This window comes from Haemorhous mexicanus, chromosome 17, assembly GCF_027477595.1.
Source record: "Haemorhous mexicanus isolate bHaeMex1 chromosome 17, bHaeMex1.pri, whole genome shotgun sequence".
In the NCBI taxonomy this organism is placed as follows: domain Eukaryota; kingdom Metazoa; phylum Chordata; class Aves; order Passeriformes; family Fringillidae; genus Haemorhous; species Haemorhous mexicanus.
The window spans coordinates 14,712,267-14,730,949 of NC_082357.1; the positions used below are offsets into that span (position 1 = coordinate 14,712,267).

Below are 18,683 nucleotides of genomic sequence, written 5' to 3' on the forward strand. Positions count from 1 at the left end.
TCCAGGAGAATTTGTCTTTGGTTTGCAACCAGAGCAGCCTGGTTTGGTGGAAGGTTCCCTGCCTGTGGCAGGGGGTTGGAACCAGAACTTTAAAGTCTCTTCCAAGCCAAAGCATTCCAGGATTCCACGATTTCCCAGTGCAAGGCTTGAGAGGAGCCCTGGCAGCTGAGAAGGGTTTTGTGTACTGCCTCTCCCTGAGACAAGTGACAAGCCCACAGGATTGGTAATAAATGGGAGTGGAGAGCAGAATGTGCCCTGCAAATGCCATGCCTGTGGTTGCTGGCCCTTGGGGTGAATAATCCAGGCTGGGAAAAGCAGAGCTTGCACACATTTAAATCATGGTCTGTAACAGCTCTGAAAGGAGCCATTAGGGCTGAGCAGGGAAACCACAGCTTGTCTGCAGGAGCAATCAGGCACTCAGAGAGCTCTGGCCTCACATCAGCACCAGGTTCAACCTCCCAGAGGGCAGGGCAGCAACGGGAGCTGCTCCCTGCAAAGATCCCTGAGAGGAGAAAACTTCCTTCCACCTCAAAGCATCATCCTACCGATCTGAGAATTCCATGTCAGGAACCTGGGAACAGCTTTGGAGCAGCTGTGCTCCTGGCTTTGAACCTTCCAGAAGGGACAGAGTCCCAAGGAAAGGACAGGGCTCGTCCTGCCTGCTGTCCATGGCTCTGTCCTATGGTTCCACATCTTCCTGCCTGCTCCTCAGGGCTGGAAGACGTGGAAGCACAGGACAGAGCCACGGACAGCACAGCCCCATGGGGGGAAAGTCCTGCTGAGAGCCCTGAGCTCCCTTCAGGACAAGGCACCCAGCCCCTACCAGGGGCAGCCAGCTGATTGAATCTCTTTGGGTTTTAGTAAAAGTTGTGGATGCATTGAAAGCCTGAGTCCCACCACACAGAAACACAAACCATGGAGTATATGGGAGGTTTGGGGAGTAAAATTAATGCTAAATTATTTCTTCTAAACCACACAGCAGGTTGTGTAGGAGATCAGAGTTCTGGTCCCCCAATTCCCATTCCACATCCAGTGGGCTTTAACTGCAAAGACTGATCCAGAAGAGCTTCAGGTGCCCACCACAGATCATCAGCACCCCTTAAATTCAAATTTAGGGCTGTAAAGATTGATCCAGAAGAGCTTCAGGTGCCCACCACAGATCATCTGCACCCCTTAAATTCAAATTTAAATTTAGGGCTGCAAAGATTGATCTAGAAGAGCTTCAAATGCCCAGCCAGTTCATCTGCACCCCTTAAATTCAAATTTAAATTTAGGGCTGCAAAGATTGACCCAGAAGAGCTTCAAATGCCCAGCCAGTTCATCTGCACCTTTAAATTTAAATTTAGGGCTGCAAAGATTGATCTAGAAGAGCTTCAAATGCCCAGCCAGTTCATCTGCACCCCTTAAATTCAAATTTAAATTTAGGGCTGCAAAGATTGACCCAGAAGAGCTTCACATGCTCACCACAGATCATCTGCTGCACTTAAATTCAAATTTAGGGCTGCAAAGATTGATCTAGAAGAGCTTCAAGTGCCCAGCCAGTTCATCTGCACCCCTTAAATTCAAATTTAAATTTAGGGCTGCAAAGATTGACCCAGAAGAGCTTCAAATGCCCAGCCAGTTCATCTGCACCTTTAAATTTAAATTTAGGGCTGCAAAGATTGATCTAGAAGAGCTTCAAATGCCCAGCCAGTTCATCTGCACCCCTTAAATTCAAATTTAAATTTAGGGCTGCAAAGATTGACCCAGAAGAGCTTCACATGCTCACCACAGATCATCTGCTGCACTTAAATTCAAATTTAGGGCTGCAAAGATTGATCTAGAAGAGCTTCAAGTGCCCAGCCAGTCCATCTGCACCCCTTAAATTTAAATTTAGGGCTGCAAAGATTGATCTAGAAGAGCTTCAAATGCCCAGCCAGTTCATCTGCACCTTTAAATTTAAATTTAGGGCTGCAAAGATTGACCCAGAAGAGCTTCATGTGCTCACCACAGATCTTCTGCAGCACTTAAATTCAAATTTAGGGCTGTAAAGATTGATCCAGAAGAGCTTCAGGTGCTCAGCAGAGCTCACCTGCAGCCCTTAAATTGAAATGTAGAGTTGGGTAGATGTTTCCCTGATGGATCCTCCCCCCACGTGTGTGTCAGGTTTCTCCCCGTCCCTCAGCCTGGATGTCTCACCTCTGCCTGGAATCCTTCCACCAGGATGGCCACCAGGAGGTTGAAGAGCACATAATTGCCAAAGGTCATCAGGGCCACGAAGTAGAGGGCAGCCCAGGAGGAGGTGGAGGCCATCCCGTTGTAGAGCACCACGTTCCAGTCCTCCTGCGTGAGGATCTGCAGGGAAGGGGCAGGGGAACAGCCTCAGCTCCTCTGGGCACTGGATCCTGCCACTTTCCCTCTCCTCCTGACCTTTCCCCTGGCAGCTCTCACGAGATGAGGCAGCAGGAGTTGCCTTTGTTCAGCTCTCTGCACGTGATGTCAGATCACCTTGTAGAAATTTGCCTTTATTTAGATCCTTGCACCTCTGCTGGCCAAGCCTGCCCTCCCTGCAGGACCTGCCCTGCCCACAGAGCACAGTTTAGATCCCAGATACCCCAAGGTGAAGGATGCACTGTCCTAATCCCATTATTTCCTGGAGCTGTTGCCTCCTTTGATAACCATCAGAGATAACAGACCTGAGGCCTCAGATCTTGTCTCCTTTCAGGCTGCTCTTTGCAAGGCAGCTGGAGCTGAAGGAAAGGGTAAGGGACAGGATATTTAATGAGATAAATGACATTGGGTGGCTTCAGAACCTCAGGGAAGTTGTTTCCTTTAGGTAAAAACATTGGGCAAAAAAAAATCCCCATCCCTGCAGAGCTTTGCTCGGAGGGATCTTCCTCAGGGATTTTCACTCTCCAGCTTCAAAAATCCTGGAGCCTTAGAAAAATGGATGAGAGGCTCATGTTCCACATTAATTCTTGCAGTGAGAACAGCCTCAAACCCCCCGAACCAAGGTGGCTTTGGGGACAGGAGTGCTGCACTGAGTCATGCTGCTCAATAACCTTCCTGGGACACAGGACTGAGCCTCTGTGCTCTGTGCCAGCTGCATCTCCCAAGGGATTGGGAGGAGAAATGCAGCAATGCCTGTGTTGGGAAGGGGAAAATGGGAAGCTCTGATGCTGGGGCTGATTTGTCCTTGTTCCTTTGTGAGAATTTATATCCACAGGGAAGGCTCTGGCCTGGTTTCCACCTTGAGTGATGCTACTCTGCTTTTAGAAACTTCATTTGCACTTGTTGCACTCAGATTCTAAAGGCTGAGCTTTGAAACACGAAAGTCTAATTTTTATATTTAAAATATCCCTGAAACAGCAGCTGGTTCCTCTGTTGTGAAACCTGCCAGGAATTTCAGGCTGCAGAGGAAACACAACTTTTTATTTCAAGGCTGCCCCAGCACCTCCAGCTCTGATTTGGGAGGGGATTTGTCACCCCCAGTCACACAGAATTGTTTGCAAAAGGCACTGAAGGAGACAGAGATCTGCAGAGCAGGAGCAGGATGGGCAGCAAAAAGGAAAATAAGAGTGAATGCCCTCCTTTTACTGATAAGAGATATGGACAGTGCTGCTTTTGAGTAGATTTCTTCTCCATCAGGGCTTTTAGACCCATCTCTGCCCTAACAACTCTTCACTCCAAATTTGACACCTCCTGGAAGAGCTTCCTGGAACAAAACCTCCTCGTGTTCTCCCTTAAAACATCCCTGAGGACACAGAGCTTACCTGGAACACAGTCACGATGGCCCAGAGCAAGGAATCAAAATTCTTCCTGTCTGGAACCGTGTCTCCCGTGTCGGTTTTCAGGCTGAACTTGCACCCAAAAAGATGCATGCCAAGGATGCTGGAGTGGGGAAAGAGGCAGATGGAAGAAACACCTGGGTGAAATGTGCTTGCAGGGGTTTTATGGATGCTTTTCCACTCCCAGTGGGTTTTTTTTTTTGACCCCGCAATTCGGTTTTCCTGCCTCACATTTCGTTCCTGTTGTCTGCACTGAAGGAAAATCCAGGATCTCCTTTGACTGGAAAAATGACAAACCATGTTGCCAGCTCCCTGCTTTCCAAGCAAAGGATTCTGAGGGGCAAACAGACAGAAATCTTGGAATCTGCACAACTTCCACCCCAAACCTAACCCTGGTATGGTCCAGTCGGTGACAGGCACAGCTCAGGAGCCTCTGAGGGGCAGTGATTCCTTCTTGTGTCCTTCTTGCACCTCTGGAATGATGGCATTCCATGAAAAACAGGGCAAATATCCCACTGTGAGCGCTCCCCTGACGCCTCAGGTTTGAGCTTTTCTATTTTTCAGGTTCTGTGCTGCTTTAGTGTGAGGGTCTGAGCTTCATATTATGGGATGGTGAGCTCTGTGCACAGAGCAGGGAGACAAAACAATTCCTGCTCCAGCTGGGCACCAAGGACAAATGATCCAAATCTCAGCCCAAGAGCACAAACCCTGTGGGCTGGAGAGAGAAAAACAAGGATGGGACTGCAAAACCTAGAGCTGGAATGGGACAATGAGCTCCAAGATGCAAATGGAGCAGAACTGATCAAAGTGAGAGACCCTGTGACTGGGTGTGCATTTTGTGACCATTTTGGGTTCATCCTGGGTGTAGCCCTGGCCAGGCCCAAGGTGATCCATTGAAGCCTTTTAATAAATCCCTGCTTTATTCCTCAGCTCTGTCCAGCCTCTGTTCCATTCTTTAGCTCCTCCAGCCTCTGTTCTAGCCCAGCCTTCCCAGCTGCCCGTCCCCATCCCCAGCCACCCATCCTAAAGCGGAACAACGCCTCGAGGAAGAGCTGAAACACCCGAAGAAACACCAAGAAATACCTGAAGATGAAGATGAAGAGCATCAGCAGCATGCAGAAGGTGGCCACGTTGTCCATGGTCTTCATGAGCACCACGAGCTGGCGGCGCAGGGCGGGCATGAAGCGCACCAGCTTCAGCACGCGGAGCAGCCGGAACGTCCTGAGCACGGACAGGCCCCCGTCCGACTGCCCAATGATCTCCCAGACACTGCAGGGACACGGGCACACTGCTGGCACCAGCAGTTCTGCTGATCCCACCAGGAATCTCCCCTTTTCCTGCTCCTTTCCTGCTCCTGGAAGCAGCTTTGCTCCCCAGCGGTGCTGTCGCGCCTCTGGTGGCACGGCTCGTCTGCTTCACAGCTGGCTTTGGGGTCAATTCCCCAAAATCTCCCCTTAATTCCCTTTTTTTTCCTGAGGTTCTGCACGTCTGCACCACTACAATAATGTGGATCACAATTTTGTCCCAGGAATGTCCATTCCTGTGACACAGGAATATCGGCCCAGCTCTATTCATTGGAACAAAATCCAGCACCTCTTAAGGGAATTAGGGAAACAAAAAACCACCAGTAGGATCAGCAGCTTTTATGTCTCCTGAGGTATTTATCTCCCTTTAGAACATCCAGAGGGATTTTTGGGGGGGTTGGTTTGATCAGAGCACGGAATGACCTTTGTTCAGAACCTTGAACCTTGTCTGGATCAAAGGGATGGATGTACCAAGGCCACTCTCCTGCTTCACATCTCCATGTCCCTGGAATTCTTTGCCCCAAATTACTGACTGAAGGGTGATCAGAAGGGATCCCAGCACTGGGATGTGGCTGGGACAGCGTCCCCTGGGGAGCACAGCAGAGCAGGGGCCTCCCTTCCCCTCCTGCCTGCCCCATTCCAGCCCAGCTGGGGTCATTTGGGAGAGGGAGGGCACTGCTGGGGTGTGGACACTCCCAGTGCCCCTTTCCCAGGACCAGCCATGCTGCACTTGAGTGGAAAATCCACCCCAGTGCCAGATGTGTGGCATAAATAGATTTTCCTCTCCATCTGCCAGGTTGATTTACTTTGGACAGCCCTCCCAAGGACAGGAATCCAAAAGTCCAGCACAACTACAGCACATCCCAAGCCTGGATTAACACATGGAATCTCAGAATCACCAGGTTGGAAGAGGCTTTGAAGGTCATGGAGTCCTACCAGCCCCAACACCTCCTCCCCAACTAAACCATGGCACCGAGTGCCACATCCAATCCCTTCATAAACACATCCAGGGATGGTGACTCCACCAGCTCCCTGGACAGACAGTTCCAGTGCCCAACCCCTCTTTCAGTAAAAAACCTTTTCTTAACACCCGACCTGAATTTCCTCTGCCATCCCCGATCCCCAGCCCAGCAGAAAAGCCACAGTGGGGGAAGCACCTGATGACCACGATGATCCCATCAAAGATGTTGTAGGGGTTCTTGATGTAGCCAAAGATGCCAAAGGCCAGCAGCTTGAGGAGCATCTCCAGGGCAAACATGCTGGTGAAGACGATGTTGCTGATCTCCAGGGCGTTGGTCAGCTCGTCTGGCTGCGGGCAGAAAAGCACTGTGGTCAGAGAAACTGGGAAAGGCTGGCATGTCCCTCCTGCTGGGATTTGTGCTCCTTCTGGAAAGCCATGGAGGAAAAAGAAATGTCTGAGGGAACGGCAGATAAACCTCCTGGAGTTCCCTGTGAGTTTTGCTCACAGGATCCCAGCCCAGCTCTGGAGCAGCTGGAGAACAGCTGTGCCCAACCCAAAATAATTCAAGCTGAGCAAAGGAGAGGGTTTGCTCACTGTTCCAAGCTGGAATTATCCAGGCTGGAATCTGCCTGGATTCACATGGATCACTCTGCTTTTACTGCAGTGACTCCAGCAGAACTTTATGGGTGCTGCTGTACAGGAATACAGGATATCCCTATATGTGATTTAGGAATATCAGCTCTATCCATCAAAACAAAGCATTTTTCTTCCAGACATCTCCAAAGAGCATTAGGGGAAAAAAATACACCTAAAGTCAGTGGGATCACTAGTTTAGTGTTTTTTGAGGTACTTACCTCCCTTTGGGGATTGCCCCAAAACCCCCAGAAGGTGTTTCCTGAAGCCAGCAGATTTTAAGTGCCAGCAGCGTGGCCCTGAGTGCCAGGACTGCACTCAGGATCTCTGAGTTTCTCTGGGTGTCCAACATTTTAATGGAGCTGAAAGCCAAGATTTTCCCATGCCCCTCTTCTATCCCAGCACCACATTCCCTGGGGCTTCCAGACATTCCATTCCTTTCCTGGGAAGTGTAGCAAAGCCTGCCCAGCCCCCAGAAAAATGGGAAAAGGTGGGATTGATCTGCTGCCTCCCTGGAGCTGCTCCTCCCAACAGCACCTGGGCTCTGCAATGAGCATTTCTAGTTCCAGGCCTGCTCCTTTGTGAGACAAAATGAGCCTTTTTCATTTCCTTTTCCTCAGTGTAATAACATTGTCTGGGAAAAAGTGTGATTTTCATATCTGACTCATCTCCTGGACTGATAATAATTTCCTTTATTCCCCATCCCTCGTTAGGGGGGGTAAAAATCGGCTGGTTTGGGGGGATGGTGTTGCACTACTTGAGGCTCTGTAACACATCCACACTCAGCAAATCCAACCCCTGGCAGTGGAAGGAGAGGGTGAAAGGGTTAACTGGGATTTGGGACGAGCCCACACATCCCCTCCAGCCCGTGGGCTGCTAATGAGCCATCATTCACTGCTAAATTACTCCCTGCAATCGTCTGTCTGCTGCTCAACCATTTATCCAGGGGGAGAGCACTCAGAGCTCCAGGTTCTAATCCATAAACTCGGATTGCCATGGGATACCGGGGAAGGGCTGGGAAATTTGCAGTTCTTTCCCTGAGCAGCAGGGCCCTGTTCCCTCACATCAGGCACAGCTCATCCATCCTCTTCCTTTCCCTCACAATGCCAAAACTACCTGGTGTCATGGTTTGGGATTTAAAAATTAAAAATGAAATAAAAATTTTAAAAATCTCAAATCAGCGAACCGAAGCCAGTACAGAAAATTAGTATTTCCACCCAGTTTCGAACTGAAACCACCACACCTGGGGAGAGGCAGAAAAACCAACCCTCATCAGAGGCTCAGGGCTGCTCTGGGATGGAATTTAACCAGCTCTCCACAGAGACTGCTCCTAAAATAGCCCTGCAGGCTCCCAGGCTGTCCTGTGGGGACAGGACCCGGTGCTGGCACCGTCCCTGAGCTCTCTGTCAGGACCTGGCACCTTCAGGGTCCCCCAGGCAGGGCTGGAGAGGGAATTCTTGACAAGGAGCAAAAGAACTCAAGAAAGTCTGGTGTCCCTGCAGACACAGCTCCTGGAGCAGGGTGTGGGTGGCAGGCTGAGGCTGGGAAATGAATGATAATTGTCAGCAAGGGATCACACAGAATCCCAGGATCTCTGAGGTGGGAAGAGACCTCCAGGACCATCCAGTCCAGGCTGGGCCTGATCCCCACCTGTCCCCAGCCCAGAGCACTGAGTGTCACCTCCAGGAATTCCTGGGACACCTCCAGGGATGGGCACTCCAAACCTCCCTGGGCAGCTCCAGTGCCTGACCAGCCTTTCCATGGAGAAATTCCTCCTGGTGTGCAACCTGAGCCTCCCGTGGCACAGCCTGAGGCCATTTCCTCTCATCCTGTTGTTGATGGTCTGGGAGAAGAAGCCACCACCATTCCTGACAGGAATCTGCAGCTTGCTGGGGTTGTTCTGTTTTCCCTGCTGTCCCCTTTTCCTGGGAAACATGGAAAACCTGCCCACTGCCATCCCAGAACCTCATCCTCTCCCACGGAGCAGCAGCCTCATGCACTGAAGGCAAACGTGGTGTGGGGTTCTCCAAATTCCCCTGGCTGCTGCCAAGAGTTACAATTTTATCATGAGAATTGGGCTTCCTGGTGGCCACTGCAAAATCCCCAGTCCTGGAACGATGAGGATACAGAAGCACAGGATGGCTAAGGCTGGAAAATACCTCAGAGATCATCAAGTGCATCACGACAAGACAATCTCAGAGTCATCACCAAAAAAGTTGGCGTCGAGTCTGAAAAGCTGAACACACCAAGCACCCAAAAGCAAATAAAAGGAATTTGTGCATTGATCTCTAAAATCCCAAGTTTCCTTAGGCAAACCAAGATTCTCCTGAGGAGCACTGAGCCAATCCTGAATTCATTTCCCAGTTTCCTTTGACAATTTGTGCCCTTTTTGCTTTGTCTCCAGCGCCGTGACTTTTGCTTGTTGTTGAAGTCCGGGAGAAAATCTGCAGTGATCTGTCAGGGAGGGGAGAGAGGCCACGAGGGACAGGGACAGCAGAGGACAAGGAGGTGGCCTGGAACGTCAGCAGCTGCGCCCAGGAGCTGATCCAGCAGACTGGAGCACGGCAGGACGCCTGGGAGAGGTTGACAGACGGCTGACACTGCAAAACCTCACCTCAGGGATGCTCATTATCCTTTTGGGATGGTGTCTGGAGGCAGGCAGCCCTGATGTGATGACAGGGCCAGCTGTGAGCAGGGATGTTGGAGCGGGATCCTGCCGGGACACCGGGCAGGACCCGCCGGGCACCGACAAGGACGGATGGCCCTGAACGGCCGCCAAGCTCTGCTGGGAGCTTGGGGATTGCTGGAGAGGATGCTGAGGAGCAGATGAGCCAAACTTCCACTGCTCCAGCCTGCCAGTGTAATTATCTTCCCCTGACACCAACGGGAGCCTGGGAAACGGGGATATTTTTATGCCTTCTGAAATGGTTTATTGCTCGCAGCGCAAATTTCCCGCTCGCTGACGAGCGCGGATCCACGAGGAGGGTCAAGGAAGGGACACTCAAGATGGATTTGGCCATTCCCCTGCAGTCAGCCACTAGGAGCCACTGTTGATTTTGTCCGAATTAAAGCCAGTCCCAGAGCAGGAATTTTTCCAGGAGTCTTTTTCTCCGGGTGAAACAAATCGTTGATTTGCTGAAACCAAAGCTTTTCGTGGCGAGGATTATTTTCATCCAACTTTCTGGCTGGGAGAAAACGAAATTGCAACAACACTTTCAAATTGCTGCTTGACCTGCTCAGAGCTGGAAACTTCAGGCTTTTGGCTGGAGCAGTGGTTCTGCCATGAGATGCAGCTCGGGCTGGGATGTGTAACAAAGCTTGGCAGCGAAATGAGGCACTTCCAGGAGAGTTGGTGAAAAGTGGAGGTTTTTGCTTTTTGCCAATTTTTTTCGAAGCCTCCACAACTCTGGCAGGGAAAACACCTGCCCTCCACTGGGCTCCAAGCTGCAGAAGGAAAAAATTCCTTTTCCAAACACAAAGAGGGTGAGCACGACCCCCCAGCAGCTTTGGGGATCTCCTCATCTTCTGCTGCTGCAATTACTGCCCTTTACATCAGTCCAGGATTCCAGGGCCAAAAGGTGACCTGGTGGAGTTGCAGGAGGATCCAGAATGTTCAGGAATCCCCAGAATGTGGGAGAAGATTGGCAGTGCTGGCCTGAGGATCCCCCAGGCTGGACGTGGAGGCTGGAATGGGAATTGTTGTGCTGGAAACTGTCTCCAAAAAACCAGCACAGAATGGTTTAACCCCAAGTCCCACTGGCAGATCCCAGGGAAGGCTCAAACAAGTTCAGATTTGAGTCTAAACTTTAGAATTTCAGATTTAAATCGACCTTGGGGTGCAGGATTAAATTTCCCCCTACTCAAGGGAAGGGCAGGAACTGTGTGGGATCAATTTGGGAGATTTCAGCATCCTTGAGTTTAAATCAGAGCAAGCCCTGACTGCAGGCACAACACACCCCCTCTCTGCCCATTTTCAAGGCCATTTTTATGCTGCAGAATATTCCAGCGATTCCAAACTATGCTTTTATTAGGGACAAACCTCAAACAGTTCATTCCAAGTTCAGATAAACAGATAAAAAAAAAAAAAAAAACCACCAAAATCCTTTCCTAAATAGTTTAGGTCTGAAAACCTCGGGAGCTGAGAATCTGCCACTTGTGGTTTTAGCAAGGAGCCCAGAGCCTTCCTGGAAGCACGGAATCCAAGAAAAGAGAAACCCATCCTGGTCCAATTACCGAGGGCTCCTCCAAGCAGACAATGAAGGGTGGAATTTGCAGCCTCGGATTCTCTTTGTGCACCTGAATTCCTGCAGTTCTCCAAGGACTGGGATCTCTTTGTGCCTCTTTTTCCTCCCGCCCACCTTCTCCCTCATCTCCTCTGATTGCTGCATCCACCTGCTGCTATTTTACATAATTTAGGCTCGGTCCCAGCAGGACAACCGAACACCTTTCTGCTCTGAAATGCAGAAATAATCACACCTGCATCCCTGGCAGAGGAGAAAAGGGCTCTTCCACACCACCTCCTTCCTGCTGAATGACCAGGGAACTTTCCAGAGTTAAAAATGCTGTTTTCCTTCAGAAATCCCCCTCCAAAGCAGCTCAACTTTTCCTGAGCTGGGAGATCTGAGAGTGGCAGAGCCCCGAGGAGCAGTAAACAAACGCAGAACATTGAGTCTCATAAACATCCTTTGCACTTGGGTTGTTTTTGCTCTTAGTCCCGAGCCTAAAGCTGTCAATGGGACTCGCAGCTCTTGTTTATGTTGGCTTTTCTGCTTCAGACGTTGCATTCAGCCCACAGAGCCTCCGACCAGGCACAATAATGATCTGTCAATCCCTGCCTGGCTCCGGGGCACTCCTGTTTCCTCCCCTCACCTCATTTTTGGGCCATTATAATTCTCCAATTACCAGGTTTTCCACTGCCAGAGTTCACCTGTCAGGGAATTAAAACCCACAGAGGATGCAGAGAGAAGGAGCCCGGGGACTTTGTGGAGCCCCCAGTCCCACCTGGGGGCACCTTCCACCATCCCAGGGTGCTCCAAACCCTGTCCAACCTGACCTGGGACACTTCCAGGGATCAACAGCTTCTCTGGGAACCTGTGCCAGGCTTCCCCACCCTCAGAGGGAGGAATCTGAGCGTTCCCAGGAGAGGAAAGAGGGAAGGAGGGGTCTGTGACATCTCTGAGTGCTCAGTTACAGCAGGGCCAGGCTGCCCTGCACTCCTCAGGCTGCTGGGTTTATTTCCAGCTGTGTCATTCCCTGCCTCTGGAGCAGCCTGGGCCAAAAGCTCCTTTCCCAGGGAGCTCCAGGAGGCAGAGGAGGCAGAGCTGTCAGGGGATGGAAGTGACACCCCGGAGAAGATGAAGGCTCCGCTTTGACCTTTATTTTCCTCTCCTTCTTTGCTTGTCAAAGATCAAACTGAGCCATTCTGGTATTTCTGAGGCAGGCAAACAAGCCAGCAAAGCAAACAAGCAGAACCCCCCGAGCAATTGCAGACCTGGCTGCTTCCTCCCCTGCTTTCCCTGCCTTTCAAAAATCAAACCCAGCAAACCCCAGGAATTACACAAGTGGGCTTTTCAACTCCTGCATCTGAAAATATCTCCTGTGTAAACCGTTTGGATGGAGTTTATTTACTACAAGATTGGACCCTTCATGTCTGAAAATCAACTTCAAACTGGTTTAGTCCATCTAGACCACAGGAACTGCCTTCCTTTATGGGATAAAACTTCCTAAAAAAAAAAAAAAAAGGGGTTGGGTGGTGTTTTCCCAGGCTCATGAGCACAGTTCAAAGTTATTTCTGCTCTCTGGCCTTGGAAAGGGATCAGGGACTTGAACCAGGATATCCCAGCCCTGGAAACTGAGAGATTTTGCTATTTTGGGGTGCCACTGCCCCAAATTTAACAGCCAGACACAACCACAACCTCTCAGAAGCACAAGTCCTACTCGAGAAGGGGTTCTCTGTTATTAAAGAAGTTGTGGCTTTAAGGAGTTTGTGCTCTCCACTGGGGAAAAAAAAAAAAAAAAAAAAAAGTGTCACTGAGAGATTTCCAAATGGGCTCTGCTTCAAAGCAGGCTGGGAACAGAAGGAAAAAGAGATCTCCTCCTTGTGCCTGCTGATGGATGTTCCCTCTCTGGGTTTGGAATGAAAAATGGGGAATTTATTCCCTCAGTCACCTCCACTCTCAGGTTTTATGCCTCCCTCTAAATGGGATCCCTCATGTGGAGCGATAACAATTTAATTGAAGATAACTGATGGTAATTTTTCCTCCTTTCAATTGACCTGCTTGATCTCCTAATGCTCTGCAGAGCTCCTTTTAACTCTCTGCTCCATGGTTAATGATTCCATACCCAGATGCAAAACTCTGCTCCCCCCTGGAGCTGCCAGAGGGACATTGGGGGTGGGGGAAGCACCAAAACCCAAACCCAGCAGGGTTCAGCTTCTCCTGCAGGGACCACATCCCAAACTCAGGCACCCCCAGGGTTTTTGTGCCATTCCCTCAAGTTCAGGTTTGGATATTGGGAAGGAATTGTTCCCTGTGGCACAGATTCCCAGAGAGGCTGTGGATCCCTGGCAGTGTCCCAGGCCAGGCTGGACAGGGCTTGGAGCAGCCTGGGATGGTGGAAGGTGACCCTGGGGGTGGCTTTAGGGTTTTTCCCAACCCATCCCAGGGTTCTCTGTCTCCAGGCTGGGAGTGTTTTCTCTCCAGAAGAATCCCTGGGTGCCACATTTCCATGTCCTGCAAGAAGAGCCACGGAGCAGAGTTTGTTCTCTGGCATAATCAACTTCCCTCAGAAGCTTCCCTGGCAGCAGATCCCACGTGGCAGAGCATATTTGCAGTATTACTTTCCCATTTCTCAGTTTCATTCAGCAAAATGCAATTTCATTTCCAGTGACACAAATGCCAAGCAGGATTAGATCAAGTGCTGCCTGCTCCAGCCTCTGGAGGACGGGACCAGGGCAATCTGAAATGTTATCAGCACAGCAGTTTGGGGAAGCAGGGCAATCAGCTGGGTTATATCTGGCTGGAGGATCACTTGCAGCGACAGATGGCTCAAAAATAAGCCTCAAAATGAGACAAACCCACCCAAACCCTGTGAAACAATGGCCCAAAGCAGGCCAGCAGCACTCAGGTTCAGTTATTAAAGGAGAAGTCACAGCAGGAAGGAGCCAGCTCTCCAGATAAGCAGGGAATGGCTCCAGCAAAGCCCCAGGAGCAGCTGGGAGAGCTGGACTCTGCACACTGGTGCCACTGTCAGGAAAAAGGGGGAAAATGGGAATGTGGCTGTGCTGAGGCCAGGGAATGTCTCCTGTGCTGGGATCATCCCCAGGAGCATCCACCAGGAGATGCTCTGGCCTCTTCCCAACACCCCAGAACCTGTCACTGGAGCCTCTTCCCTGGAAACAGGAGCAGGTTTCTCCCTGCTGCCATCCCACCCTGCATGGCCTTGGCTCCTTTAAAAGCCTCTGGCCAAAATCCAGGGAATTCATCCAGCCTGAATCATTCCCATCCATATGCTGAGCAGCACCAATGGATCTGCTGGCCAGGACAGCTCAGAGCAGGGCCTGGCCTGACTCTCATCCAAGAAATTTGGCTTCTCCCTTGCCATAAAAAAATCACATTCACACAAGGAATTCTATCCTGCCCGCTGCAAAGCCGTTTTTGACCACGCTCTGTGCTGAAGTCAATAATTAATGGCCCCAAAATCATCAGCACAATGCCTGAAATCAACTTTGTTTGGCTGGTTAGCCACAAAGAATTAATTTTTAAAATATAATGCAGCATTCCTACTGATTTATGGTCCTTTAAAACCTATATTAATAAATACAGCTTTATATTTAGGCTGAAGAGATTTCAAATGTGATTAATTCAAAAGAAGAACAAGGCTCTACCTTTTCCTTTTAGGTGTGAGCTGAGTCCTGGGATATGAAGAGCTGGAATATTTAAGACTGGGATACACACAAAACCCATGGAATATGCTACAGCCCCTTGAAGGCAAAAAAGGAGCAGCAGAGACCCAGCTTGAAGGAATCTGCACAGGAAATGAAGGTTAATTATGGATTTTCCTTGGGAAAATCCTCCAGCCACTCCCCACAGCTGCCCAAGAGGATCACAGGTGGCACCACAGGCACTGAAGGTGGCAGGACACGCACACAGACAGAGCAAAGAACCATTTCCCAACTCTTTGATGACACTTCAGCAACGATTCCACGATCTTTATCCAGCTCCTGGCTCCCTGCAACCCCAGGATCAAAGAGCTTTGGGCTGTCATTAGCAGGCAAACCCAATAGAAGTTGTTTACTTCGGCCGAGTTAATGGCACTGGAAATATTTAATCAAAAAATGGACACACTCCCCCTATTACTGCCAAGATGATTCAGAAGGGGCCACTTAAATCTGGTTTGTCAAAGCCATTACTCATCCCCTGCTAATAGAGCTTTATGGAGAGTCCCTTTGAGAAATGCTCTTTGGTGATCCGCGGGCAGCGGGAGATGAAACGCAGCAGGGGAGCAGGGCAGGGGCTGGGGAGGAAGGTGGGGATGTGCTCGGTCTGTGTTTCAAAAAAACCCCTTGGTTTAGTCATCTGTGCAGCCCAGGAGAGGAGCTGGAGAGGCTGGAGGGGGAAATGAGTTCAAGGAGAGGGTGGTTCTTGAAAAAAACAGGAGCCAGCCGCTGGACCTGACCTCTGAGTGCCCAGGTGGGATGTGAAGAGATGGGAGAAGGTTGGGAGAGGTTTTAAAAGGTTCAAGGGTCTTGGAATAGAAGGAGGAAATGAAGATGTTGGAGAACAGCAGGAGAAAAGCTGGGGGTGTGTCTGGTTTGGGCACAGGGAGCTCTTTATGGGTTTCCCTTTGGGAACTGAGTCCAGGAATGGTTTGGATTGAAGGGACCTCAAAGCCCATCCAGTGCCACCCTTGCCATGGCAGGGACACCTTCCACCATCCCAGGGTGCTCCAAGCCCTGTCCAACCTGGCCTGGGACACTTCCACAGCTTCTCTGGGAAATCACAGAGCTTCCCACCCTCACAGGGAGGAATTCCTTCCCAACATTCCATCTGTCCCTGCCCTCCTGTCAGTTTGAAGCCATCTCCCCTGTCCTGGCACTCCAGGCCCTTGTAAAAGATCTCTCTCCACCTTTCTTGCAGATTCCCTGCAGGCACTGAAAGGCCACAATTCCCTGACCCCCAATCCTCTTCTCCAGGCTGAACAATCCCAGTTCCAGCTAATCCCAATTAACCAGGGCTGTTCACCTTCTCAGTGCCAGGAAACCTCTGAGCACCCTGACATGGCCACCCTTGATCCTGGGGCCTGGGGATGGACCAGCTGAGTTGAGCTCTGTTTCTTGTGTTTTTTGTGACACTGGATCAAAAAGATCCCTTGGGATCTCAGGATACCTTAGAGTGGGTAACTCACCTTTTCCACAGGCTGATGAAGTTCAGGGACCTCCAGTGGGGACAGCACAGCTGGAGGAACCTCCAGCCCTTTTATCTCCCAAGACTGGACTGCCCCAAGTTTGATACAGCTTCCCAAAGAGAGAAATGCTCCCAAACTGCTGAAGATCCCAATCTTTAACAGCACAGAAATATCATCTCAAGCTTGGTTCAGCTTCCCAAAGAGAGAAATGCTGAAGATCCCAATGTTTATCAGCACAGAAATGATCATCTCAAGTTTGATAAAGCTTCCCAAAAGAGAAATGCTGAAGATCCCAATGTTTAACAGCACAGAAATGATCATCTCAAGCTTGATACAGCTTCCCAAAGAGAGAAATGCTGAAGATCCCAATGTTTATCAGCACAGAAATGATCATCTCAAGTTTGATAAAGCTTCCCAAAAGAGAAATGCTGAAGATCCCAATCTTTAACAGCACAGAAATGATCATCTCAAGCTTGATACAGCTTCCCAAAGAGAGAAATGCTGAAGATCCCAATGTTTATCAGCACAGAAATGATCCCCTCCAAACCCACATGTGGAGCCCAGGCAGCAGCTCCTCCCTGCTCACATCAAAGACAGAGCCAGGAGAACAAACCCAGGGGAAATCCACCTTTCCTCCCCTCCAGCAAGCCCAACACAAGCCCAGCAATCATCCTGAGCTCCTTTTTGTCTGGAAAGCACAAAGCTGTGGGAGCCTGGGGTGCTGCAGCCCTCAGCCAGAGGAGGCAGATGGGAGCCTTGGAGCTCCCGGTGAATTATTGATCTCTTCTTTCAGCCACCAGCACCAGACTGAAGCAGCAACTGGAGCCCATCCACCAGGATCAGAAAGGCAAAGCAGAAGGACAAAGAGGTACAAAAGCAGAGGCTGGGGGTGCCAGCAGCTGGCACTGGGAACCAGGGGTTCCCCCGAAGCTCCTGCTCCAGCTCAGCCTGGGAATTCTGGAATCATGGAATGCCCTGAGATGGGAGGGACACACAAGGGTCAGAGCCCAGCTCCTGCCCTGCCCTGGCACTGCAAAAATCCCACCCTGTGCATCCCTGGGAGCCTTGTCCCCATGCTCTGGGGCTGTTCCAGACATCCTCCAGGGAAGAACTTCTCCCTAAAATCCAACCTAAACCTCCCCTGGCACAGCTCCAGCAGGGAGCAGAGCTCTCCCTGGCCCTCAGGAGAAGCTGCAGACCACTTGTGCCTGAGGAATTTAAAAATAAACAAACATAAAAATATAAAATAAATAAAAATAAAGATTACAACAACAACAATAAAAATAAAATAAAGACTAAAAAAACCAACAACAAGCACTGACATCCCTCCTGCTCCCTGAGATGAGAGGAGCTTGTTCTGCTGAGGCAGGGAAGAGAGGAATTCCAAGGAAAAGGGAAGGACACGTGGGATCAGGGAGGAATTCCAAGGATATCAGAAGTCAGGAAGGAGTTCCAAGGACAGCAGAGGTCAGGGAGGAATTCCAAGGAAAAGGGAAGGACACCAGAGGTCAGGGAGGAATTCCAAGGACACCAGAGGTCAGGGAGGAATTCCAAGGACAGCAGAGGTCAGGAAGGAATTCCAAGGATACCAGAGGTCAGGGAAGAATTCCAAGGATACCAGAGGTCAGGGAAGAATTCCAAGGACAGCAGAGGTCAGGGAGGAATTCCAAGGATACCAGAGGTCAGGGAAGAATTCCAAGGATACCAGAGGTCAGGGAGGAATTCCAAGGACAGCAGAGGTCAGGGAGGAATTCCAAGGAAAAGGGAAGGACACCAGAGGTCAGGGAGGAATTCCAAGGATAGCAGAGGTCAGGGAGGAATTCCAAGGATAGCAGAGGTCAGGGAAGAATTCCAAGGATACCAGAGGTCAGGGAGGAATTCCTGGGCAGAGCAGCCCTGCAGCACAGTGGGATCACCTGGAGCCTGCACTGAGTGAAAGGTTGGAGTTTCCAAGTGGGAGCAAAAAGCAGCAGGAGAGCCCAGTGAGCCCAGCTCCCACCACCTGCTTCTATCCCATCGTTCTATCCAGGCCCAGGCAGAATTTCAGAGTCTGGAGATGGCCCAGTGCTCCCACATTTTCATCTTCACCCTCCAGTGAAATGAAATTCTATGAAACCACCACCAGCACTCACAGAAATCACTGTGCTGACTTTGCACCGTGCCTCTCCTGCCATATTTATTCCTAACATTGGGGAAAGGCCTGGAAAACAGAACTTCAAACAGAGGAGGTGACTTTCCATGGGATTTTTCTGATTCCTTTTGCAGGACTGATGCCTCACCCCCAAGCCTGCCCTGGATTTCAGTGTGGCTTTATTGTTATGGGAACAAAATGATACAGGAAAAAATAAAAAATCAGCGGTTCTAATTTGATATAATGACATAAAATCACTGCTAAAATAATGAAATTCAGCTGGATTAGCCTCAATAACAGCAGCACTAATTAAAATTATTGCAGTTCCCCATTACTGGGAGGTTGGTGAACACCTGAGGCTCTCCCCAGGCAGGAGTGGGTGAGTTTGGCTTTGGGGGTGTCAGTTCAGCCTTGGTGAGCTTGGCAAAGGGGCTGTTAAGGAACACTAATTACCCACCACTAATTACAGCAGCAATAACAAC

General features: G+C 50.1%; 1 protein-coding gene across 1 annotated transcript in view; it reads right to left on the reverse strand.

Annotated features, from left to right (window-relative positions):
- The window catches only part of CACNA1H (calcium voltage-gated channel subunit alpha1 H), a 120,566-nt gene that overhangs the window by 48,817 nt on the left and 53,066 nt on the right, over positions 1-18,683 (reverse strand). Inside the window, exons 9-12 of the mRNA XM_059861794.1 lie at positions 6,229-6,380; positions 4,851-5,036; positions 3,753-3,870; positions 2,179-2,334 (exon numbers count right to left, since the gene is read on the reverse strand). Coding sequence (XP_059717777.1) covers positions 2,179-2,334; positions 3,753-3,870; positions 4,851-5,036; positions 6,229-6,380 — 612 coding nt within the window. The remainder of the gene's footprint in view (positions 1-2,178; positions 2,335-3,752; positions 3,871-4,850; positions 5,037-6,228; positions 6,381-18,683) is intronic.